Raw genomic sequence first — 9991 nt, forward strand, 5'->3', positions numbered from 1 at the left:
TAAAATATTTCTGATTCTGATGGGTGCCTTCTAGGGCTAGTTGGTACTGTAGATGGTCACTAGGGGCCACTTGGGGTTACTGGAGTCGCGCGGCGGTGATAATATCTTTCGGTTGTTAGGGTGGTAACCCTAGCAGACACGTGACCCTCGCCTTTCGCGGGCGATGGCCTCTGGCTACCCACTGCCCTGGTGCGGCGCGCGCGGTCGCCAGCGAGGGTGCCCTCTACTTGGGTGAAAAATTTCCCCGACGGCCCTTTCGAACCAACCATGACTAGAACCTCCGTTTTGGCTGACGCCCTCAACGCCATCAACAACGCCGAAAAGACCGGTAAGAGACAGGTGATGATCAGACCCTCGTCGAAGGTCATCATCAAGTTCTTGACCGTCATGCAAAAGCACGGCTACATCGGTGAATTCGAATACATCGACGACCACAGATCGGGCAAGATCGTCGTTCAATTGAACGGTAGATTGAACAAGTGCGGTGTCATCTCGCCCAGATTCAACGTCAAGATCGGTGACATTGAAAGATGGACCGACAACTTGTTGCCCGCCCGTCAATTCGGTTACGTCATCTTGACCACCTCCGCCGGGATCATGGACCACGAAGAGGCTAGAAGAAAGCACGTCTCGGGTAAGATCTTGGGCTTCGTCTACTAGACGTGTATAATAGACTAATGAACATACATCGATAATGACTCCCTGGGGAAGGCACCTATGGTTTATGGTGGTAATGTAGCACTTGTTCTTGAGATGAGAGATTACTTTGAGATACACTATCTTGAGAGTTGTCATTCAACGGTCATAAAAGGGGATCATCATTGGGTTAGCTCGCCAACGCGGGGAAGCTCATCTTCTGATGCATGGATATTTTGAATTCCACCGTAAAATTTGAGCTGAATCATGGCAGCTTTACTGAGTTCAAATTGGAGAATGCATAGACTTAATATCAATTTTCATTAATTCAAGATTGGAGGTAGCCGCTGAGCCATTGCAAGTGTTCGTTAGCTGTTGTTAATTGCAGGCTCCAAGGCTTATCAGACCAGAATTTAACGTGAGAGATGTCGGAGATTCTCGGATAGTTCATAGCATGATTAAACATAGAAATTGTCTTCAAAAGAAGTTGATTTTTCAAGACAGAATCTTCGGGTTAGCGATTTGAAGAGTCGTTAGTGGTGACGTTGCCTCCTCTGGTGGCTAGTGTCAGGTGCGCGCGAAGATCACCTAGCCTTGCGCCAGAGCGAGGATGAAGCAACAGCTAACCACGACGTGACAGTAAATATGAATATGGTAATCGTCATTCGTGGACTACACCTTCAATATCCCCATTATGGCTGATTTCGGCAGGTGGCGGGGTATTCGAACAGATATAAATTGGTGTGCACGTGACTTAGGGTTACAGACCCAGGGGACGCGCGACACCCAGGCAAAAAAAAAATTGGAAAAACCTCAGCGGTCGAAAATCATCACCATGTCTGGTAAGTACAGCGAACGAGTGCCACCACCCGCCGGCATTGCGAAAACGAACATGCTCCTCCTTACGGATCTTTCTCTTCTATCTGAAGAGACGATGAAGCGATGAATTGGAACCGTTTGACCCTTTCCAGGGACATCTATCCAATGACATGAATCCATGTTCAGTTTTCATATACCCCCTCCAAAAGACCTGTGACTAACATGATAGCTACCAGAGACCAAGTGTTCGGCGTTGCCCGTATTTTCGCTTCGTTCAACGACACCTTCGTCCACGTCACCGATTTGTCGGGCAAGGAAACCATCGCCAGAGTTACTGGTGGTATGAAGGTTAAGGCCGACAGAGACGAATCGTCGCCCTACGCCGCCATGTTGGCTGCCCAAGACGTTGCCGCTAAGTGCAAGGAAGTTGGTATCACCGCTGTCCACGTCAAGCTCAGAGCCACCGGTGGTACTAAGACCAAGACCCCCGGTCCCGGTGGTCAATCGGCCCTCCGTGCCTTGGCTCGTTCGGGTCTCAGAATCGGCAGAATCGAAGACGTCACCCCCGTCCCCTCGGACTCGACCAGAAGAAAGGGTGGTAGAAGAGGTAGAAGATTGTGAGCGGGTGGCTTGCATCTATGTAACATATCTAATACAAATTACGCACTGGGACAATCAGAGTAGAGTCAGTGGTCTGACGCTTAGTCATCACTACACGATGTGACATGATGAATACATGTCATATCAATCGAGATCATGTTCAAAATTTTTAGTTGGCACACTGATGCTTGTGATGCTGTCTCACTCTTACTTCTGGTGTAACGTTGCGTCAAGTCGCGTTGCCTAATCGGTATAGAGAGCGCATCAAAGATAACGCGGAGTAAGCCGTACTTGTAATCACACTCCCCGCACCAGTAAACTACCATGGTTTTCTTACTATTGGTGGTGGCAATTGTTTTGACGGCTTCGATAGTTTTGTGGATCGCTCGACGACTGAGACGGAAACTGTCTTTCACGTCTTATGATTCTCTTCCGGAGCCAACACCAATCTATATCACTCCTGAGCAATTGGCAACTTACGATGGTCGACCGTGGCGGCCGTTCCGGTGGCCCTACCACCAGACAATGTCTATATACAAGCTTGACGTCAATCACTGGCTCGACATGGACCGGTACTACCCGCATTTGATCGAGCTGAAGCAGCAGGTATTCGCCAAGTGGGGGCGGGACTACCTCGACTGGCTTCCCGAAAGCGCCGACGGGTGTCAGGAATTGATGGAGGTGGTGGTCAACCACATGCTTTTACGCTACCCTAATTTATTCCTGGCCGTCAATGCTGACCACACTGTTATCCGGAATGAGATCACCGGAGACGTTATCGATATGACACCCCCTTTGCAACACCACCCTTTAAAATATGTGGCGAGAATCGCCCAAGAAGACTTCTACGTTGTCAAGCAGAGACTGGATGGGCGACACTATCTTGTGGCAGCAGCGGTAGCATTTCCGGGGGGAGGGTTTGGCGTTCTGGATAAGCTCGGCCAGCACTTGGATGTTATTCACGGCGAGGTTCCCCTATACAAAGAGAAGTTACAGAAACTGATGGAGAAATGGTTCGGTCGGCTTGAGGTGGGGAAACCCGTTGAACGGGCTCTGTGGCTCTTAACTTGGGACCACAAGTTGCGCACCACCGGCTGCTATGCTGATGGACCTCACACGGGCCACCAAAATACAGACTTGAGCACGTTGCCGGATGAAGCATTGAACGTCCGTATTGAGCGACAAGCGTTACGACGGCTCCCCCGCTCGCGGGTGATCGTATTCCTGAATCACCCTCTATACTACTCCATTGAGGAAATGAAAGACGAACCCATGGTCCCCAGCTTGATAAAACAGGTGATAAACCATGCTGACGAAAGGATCGTACGCTATAAAAATTTCCCCGTCTCAAAGAACCGCGCCAATGACCTATTAGACCGACTTATCTCCCGGCAGCTTGAGTTAGGAATAATCGATAAAGAAGAGCCCATCAGAACTCTTCCGACTTATCCATTTGCACACTGGGTGGTCCAAGATGTTGACGAAAACGGATGGACTAATCCTGGGTCAAGCTACACCAAAGAAAAGTACAATTGGCTTCCAGATAAGTTTGATGAGAGCAGCTATCCTACCAACGGATTCTGATTTATCTCCTAGTATGTATTAATATTACGACAAGCCCAAATCCTTCTTGACGAGCGCCCGGCAGATGGGGTGGTACGTGTTCTCCCATTTCGTAAAGTATTCCACCGCCAAGTCGTGATCGACTTCGTTGAGGATAGCGTACCCGGGACGCACGAACTTCATACGCCCGACTTCACCCAACCATTCTCCCAAAAGCTTACAGTACTTCTTGGACTTCCCGGTGACCTGCAACATGTAAAAGCGCGACTTGATTTCGGCATTTTGAGTATCGCTGTAAATGGGGTATGCCTTGTCCATCGCCTCCAAAGCTTTAGCATGGTCGGCCCAATGGAAGTCGTTCTGGTTCTCAAAACTGCTGAGCGTGTCGAGAAGTACCACCAGCTGATTGGCTTCAAATGACTCCACATCCTTCGGGGAGAACTTGTCGTAGTCACCCGACTTTGTCGCAGCCTTCCACTCATTGGCAAGCTTGAAGCATTCGTCGGCCAACGTAGTGTCGAACTTGGGCTTGGGGGGCATACCCTCGCCGTAAAGCCAGGTATCCCAATCGATCTTGTCGAGCTTATCTTTCTTATCAGCGAAGAATTCGTACAACGTGTCCAAGAAATCCTTGGTGTCGACCAGCTTGTAGCGGTACTTCTTGAAGTAGTGAGGGATGAATGGGTCAAACACTTTCTTCCCACCAAGAACTTCTTCGATGTGAACCAACAACAGCGAACCCTTTTCGTAAGGAACCGACAGAAACGAGTCGTCAGGGTCAGCGGAGCCGAGCTCCAAAACCAATCTGGTATATTGAGACAATTCGGGTCCAAAAGCTTTTACGGAGTTCTCCAAGTCGTTCCAACCAATGATAGCGAGGAACGAGCGCATTTGGGCAGCAAACTGTTCAGGATTGGCTTTGCCCTTGCGTTTAGCATCAGCATAGGTAATAGCTTCAATGATACGACGTTCAAGATACACCGTCCAACCCTCATTGAGCCAGAAGTGTTCCCAGTTCTTCAGAGTAACCAAATTGCCCAGCCATGAGTGGGCAAGTTCGTGGGCCACAACAGATACATTCAGTCTATCCTTGCAAATCAAAGTAGGGGTGAGGAAGGTAATGTTGGGGTTTTCCATACCACCATAGGGAAATGATGCTGGCAACACAAGGGCATCGTAAGTACCCCACTCGTACTCAAACACCAACTTCTCGGCAATCTCTAAGAAGTGTTCCATGTCGGCCTCAAACTCCCATTGGGCAGCTTTGATTCCCACTGGTTCAGAGTAAACGGTCGAACGAGGCCCAATGGGTGCGCCAACAATATCACCCAGAGCAACGGTAAGCAAGTACAGAGGGATGGGAACTGGTTGTTCAAAGAAATACTTGTCACCCTTCTTCTCGATGAAGCGACCACTCATCAACACCTTATAAGGTGAGGTGGCACTCAAGACGTAGGTCAGTTTCACGGAAGGGGTATCGAAACAAGGCACCATCGACCGAGCGTGGATCGCTTGACATTGTGAAAACAAATAGGGTGCTTTCTTACCATCGGTGACCTCCTTATCCAAGAATTGGAGAGCAGTACACTTATCGGTAGTGGTATAATCAATCGTCACCGTGGTCCGAGCGGTTTGCTTAAAGTCGTAGAATATCTCAAGGGCCGAACCCAATGGCTCCTTGCGGTCGTGCAATTTGTAGTCCACTTCAACTTCACCGACAGCAGCCCGGCGGATCTTGAGGTGGGAGGTGTCAAGTACGATTGACTTGGTGTCTTCACGCGCCACTAACTGGTAGGTGATACGCCCATGGACGACCTTGGCGTCGAAGTCAATGTCCATATCGAGAGCCCCATCGGTCACGTCGAATTTGGTATAATTTGACAACGTCGACGGGTCCTTAGAACTGAACGAGGTATTCATGATGATTAGTTGCCTTGTCGCTGTGCGGCTCTATAGTGGAGGTATGCATAATCCCTAGATGCCATCTACAGGAGCTGGGGCATTTTGCCGCGCGAAGTCTAGACTGTAAGCATAATTCTATAAGCATAGTCTTTCGTAAATTGAACTCATATACACGAATTAAATTCGATCAAATACTAGTTGGGTGCCTACAACGTCTGCGCCTCGATAATACTATCGACGATGCCATCGGCGGAAGCCTTCGAGTACTTACAGTTCAGAAGCACCTGTAACAACCGCTTGACACCGATATTCAAGTCCGTCTGCTGCAATTGCAGGACCACAGCATGCTCAGTGTGACGGTCAAATCCTTGACTGTGCAACACTCTGCCCAATTCATCAATGTGGGTGATCAGGGGGACGGCAATGATGTTGGAAAACGACCCCAACATGTCCAAGTTCCGCAACACCGAGTAAGCTGAAGTGGTGGCGAGGATCAAAAGTCGTCTACCCTTCGGGGGCAACTTGCTGAGGTACACCTTCAACACTTGCAACACGTCGTTCAGGAAACGAGGCCCAATAGGCGCGTACCCAATCAAGGTTTCCAATTGATCAAGCACCACCACCGACAACGGCGACTTGTAAACATCACGGAAGAAGTTATCAATGAAACTGATCTTGTGGAACTCACTCATACCAACAACACTCTCAGCACTGAGCATCTTGATGAAAGGGAATTGTGAGTTGAGGGCAATAGTAGATGCAAGGGCTGTCTTACCCAGGCCCAGAGGCCCGTGTAACAATACAGACACCAAGGAGTCGGTTTCCGACTCAGAAACTTCTTCAACGAGCGAGGCTCCCTTATTTTCGATTTGCCTGATGCTGTCGGCGTAGTGAATAATACCATAGGGTGCGGCAGCGGCAAGATCTTCCTCATCGGTACCAAATGCAGGCTTCACCTCTTGGAGTGCTAATTGGAAATCCTTCATAGTAATTTGGATTTTAGAAATCGAATCCATGTCGACTTGGGCAATAGTACCGGACTTAGTGTGACGAGAGATCGCAAACGATTTCGCCGAGTTACACAACCCTTGAATTTCGGCACCAGTGAAGTTCTTGGTCTGCACCGCCAACTCGTCCAAGTTGACGTCCTTGTATAACAAGTGGTTGTCTCTCAACAGCTTGGTGTGAATCGTCAAAATGTCCTTACGCCCCTTTTCATCGGGCAAAGCGATTTCGATTTGCAATTCGAATCTACCCGGACGCAACAACGCATTATCAATCAAGTCTAACCGGTTGGTCATCCCAATAATCAAGATGTTGTTAAGTTGATCAACCCCGTCCATCTTGGCCAACAACTGGTTGACAACGTTGTCACCAACACCAGTACCATCAGACTTACCCAGCCCTCTTTGCTTGAACACGGAATCCAACTCATCAAAAATGATGACGTGTAAGTCAGAGTCGTCACCCTTTTGCTTGTACTCAGCCTCGGCGTCCTTGAAAAGGTTTCTAATGTTCTCTTCGGAAGCACCCACGTACTTCGACAACATTTCGGGACCATTGACAATCTTGGGTTCCTTACCGTTGAGCATATTCGACAACTTACGGGCAATAAGGGTCTTACCAGTACCGGGAGGACCATACAAAAGCAAACCCTTACAGTGGTTGATCCCCAACTTCTCAGCTAATTCTGGAGGCAAGATTCTCGAGTTGAACGCACGTCTGAAGATTTCCTGGAATTCCGAGTCCAAACCACCGATACCCAAATCTTCCAACTTGAAGTCAGGGTTGATGATCTGCTTCCGTTGGCGAGGACGGGGTCCAGGCTTGCCGAAAAAACCACCTTTGCCCAGAGGGTATTGCAAGTTGATTTTAGAGTGTTCGTGAGGGTAGAATTCAATAACGGTGCTTCTCATCAAAATACCCTTAGTGTCCAAATCCGCCAGCTCCTTAACTGAGGGTGCCCCGTCCGCTTGAGTAACATCCACGATCTCAACCAGCAACACAAGCAACAGGTAGTAGTGGCCCTTGTACTCCATGACCATGGCTTGCGTGGGTTGAAGGATTTGGTTTTCATAATTGGTCATAAACACTTCGGTCAAGTCCTCAACGCTGATCGGAGTGGTGTGGGCATGCGACTTGCTCAAGTGATCGACGGTGACCTTAATCACATTGAGATACTTCTTTTGTGAGCCGTTGGAATGGATATTGTAGGGCTCAGCATGAATCGATTGCCCGAGAGACCACTTACCCCACCGTCTGGTGTGACCAGCCATACCAAGCATACCGTGGGGAAGCTCGGGACATTTCTCGATGTCGTAGACGTAGTGGCTGTCAATAAGAATGGGAGCGTGGTTCGGAATCAGGGCAAAGTCATCGGGATTGACCCCAATTCTATTAGCGACGGCGATAGAGTTGTTGGGGACTTTGTCCACGGCTAACTTCATCACCTGTCGAGGTGCCACTGGCTCTAATGGCCTGGGCGGAGACGACGGAGGGTTTCTCCTTGAATGGGTAATGCTGGCGCCACTGTTAGTGGGGCTATGGTGCACCTTGTGAAATCCGAACTTCTCCATGGTGGCGGTTAAATCGGCCGGGTCCTGTCAGTTCGCGTGCGCGATAGTGTGACACGTGGAATACGGAAGAACTTTCGACACTTCCGCGCTGCGGAAGCAGCGGAAATTCAGTCGGAGAGTGGCTCATTTTAGCTTGTGGTATGAGCCCTGGGCACATTTGCCGACAGAAATTATTGACGGGGACACGGAGATACGTCGTTTGTGACCACAGTTTTCATTGGATGGCGCGATATAATAGTATCATCAATCACCTCAGCTTGTAAGCAAATGCTCAAAAGCCTTTAAGTCATCGGGTAAGTCGACGGTACAGTTCATAAGGTGCCTCGTAAACGCCTAAACGGGGATTTATGATCTAGTTGGTCGGGCCATGCAGCGCGAATTTCACCAATCAGGTATCTTCCGCCATCGGTGACGCCACACTTTTCAGCCCGACGGAGGGGCACCCCCGCTATGAGGTCTAGTCTCCATGTGAACCTCAATTAGCGTCGACTTTAGCTACTTGTAAACGATCTTACGGAGTTAATTGTGGCTGACTAATATTTTCCGAGTCGCTTTATACTAATTTGTCAGTACCACGTTTCTAGACCTCGGAAACAATTTGTCATTAGGCATAGTTGGTGCAGCCACCTTTTTTTCGGTATAAATTGCAGACGCCCGCCCCCCCTCCGAACTTTTCAACATCAATTGAATAATGGTTGCTCAAGTTCAAAAGCCCGCTCCTTCGTTCACCAAGACCGCCGTCGTCGACGGTACCTTCGAAACCGTTTCGTTGGAAGACTACAAGGGTAAGTGGGTGTTGTTGGCCTTCATCCCCTTGGCCTTCACCTTCGTGTGCCCCACCGAAATCATTGCCTACTCTGAGGCCGCCAAGAAGTTCGCCGAAAAGGACTGCCAAGTGTTGTTCGCCTCGACCGACTCGGAATACTCGTTGTTGGCCTGGACCAACGTCGCCAGAAAGGACGGTGGCTTGGGTCCCGTCGACATCCCCTTGGTTGCCGACACCAACCACTCGTTGTCGAAGGACTACGGTGTGTTGATCGAAGAAGAAGGCATTGCCCTCAGAGGTATCTTCTTGATCGACCCCAAGGGTACCTTGAGACAAATCACCATCAACGACTTGCCCGTCGGTAGATCTGTCGACGAATCGCTCAGATTGTTGGAAGCTTTCCAATTCACTGACAAGCACGGTGAAGTTTGCCCCGCTAACTGGCAACCCGGTGCCGACACCATCAAGCCTGAAGTTGACTCGTCGAAGGAATACTTCAACAAGGTTAACTAAACTTCGACTTAATGTAACGTGTATAGGCTCAATATAGAATGATAAACTGCAATTGACTCCTTGAAAACTCACATGGGCTTGCTGACAAATTGAGCCACAATCATGAACCTTGTAGTTACTTGTAACGCTGCAGGTTTCGGGCCACTAAGCCAGTGGCCTGTAGGGTGCATAACCTCTTAACCTAGCCACAACCATTGAGAGCCGTTCTGTACACAACTCTGTCATTCATTCATATGGACAATTTTTAGAAAAAGCAAAAACTCTTGGCCCTTGTTGGCACGTTACGCTTGAATTGATTCGTCTGCAATGTCGTGATATGATACGACTGTCCTTATCAGAGATAATAGTGCACAAAAATTATCGATGCTTTTGCACTCGCAAAAATAAAAAATAGTGATAACCGTGGGGTTCGAACCCACGCCTCCGAAGAGACCAGGATTGGTTGGTAAAGTTGTTAACCTTACCCTGGCGCCTTAGACCACTCGGCCAGGTTACCCTCGATGTCGCAGTAAAATTTCAGGTTTTTGATACCATTCAGAATAAGTGATATTGGCGTTCGTCGCAGTTCTGGGTTATTTTAGGTGCCAGTTAGATGAGTCGTACTCAACCTGGCTTA

At 49.0% G+C, this 9991-nt stretch overlaps 6 protein-coding genes across 6 annotated transcripts; 4 read left to right on the top strand and 2 right to left on the bottom strand. All coding sequences in view use genetic code 12, as the record gives it.

Annotated features, from left to right (window-relative positions):
* Positions 1-267: 267 nt before the first annotated feature.
* On the top strand, positions 268-660 carry DIURU_001965 (40S ribosomal protein uS8; the record flags this gene model as incomplete). The annotated part of the gene is made up of 1 exon (XM_034154564.1): positions 268-660. The coding sequence occupies one exon, from the start codon at positions 268-270 to the stop codon at positions 658-660; it is 393 nt and encodes a 130-aa protein (XP_034013290.1).
* Positions 661-1677: 1017 nt separating this feature from the next.
* Positions 1678-2076, top strand: RPS14B (40S ribosomal protein uS11; the record flags this gene model as incomplete). Its single annotated transcript, XM_034154565.1, has 1 exon — positions 1678-2076. The coding sequence occupies one exon, from the start codon at positions 1678-1680 to the stop codon at positions 2074-2076; it is 399 nt and encodes a 132-aa protein (XP_034013291.1).
* Positions 2077-2379: 303 nt separating this feature from the next.
* Positions 2380-3639, top strand: DIURU_001967 (heme-dependent oxidative N-demethylase family protein; the record flags this gene model as incomplete). Its single annotated transcript, XM_034154566.1, has 1 exon — positions 2380-3639. The coding sequence occupies one exon, from the start codon at positions 2380-2382 to the stop codon at positions 3637-3639; it is 1260 nt and encodes a 419-aa protein (XP_034013292.1).
* A 24-nt stretch (positions 3640-3663) lies between these two features.
* DIURU_001968 (uncharacterized protein) lies at positions 3664-5538 on the bottom strand (the record flags this gene model as incomplete). The annotated part of the gene is made up of 1 exon (XM_034154567.1): positions 3664-5538. One exon carries the CDS (start codon positions 5536-5538, stop codon positions 3664-3666), a length of 1875 nt encoding a protein of 624 aa, XP_034013293.1.
* Positions 5539-5726: 188 nt separating this feature from the next.
* Positions 5727-8096, bottom strand: SEC18 (AAA family ATPase; the record flags this gene model as incomplete). Its single annotated transcript, XM_034154568.1, has 1 exon — positions 5727-8096. The coding sequence occupies one exon, from the start codon at positions 8094-8096 to the stop codon at positions 5727-5729; it is 2370 nt and encodes a 789-aa protein (XP_034013294.1).
* A 691-nt stretch (positions 8097-8787) lies between these two features.
* On the top strand, positions 8788-9375 carry DIURU_001970 (peroxiredoxin; the record flags this gene model as incomplete). Its single annotated transcript, XM_034154570.1, has 1 exon — positions 8788-9375. One exon carries the CDS (start codon positions 8788-8790, stop codon positions 9373-9375), a length of 588 nt encoding a protein of 195 aa, XP_034013295.1.
* Between the last annotated feature and the right edge of the window lie 616 nt (positions 9376-9991).

Source organism: Diutina rugosa (assembly GCF_008704595.1).
Source record: "Diutina rugosa strain CBS 613 chromosome Unknown scaffold37_size135356, whole genome shotgun sequence".
Lineage (NCBI taxonomy): Eukaryota > Fungi > Ascomycota > Pichiomycetes > Serinales > Debaryomycetaceae > Diutina > Diutina rugosa.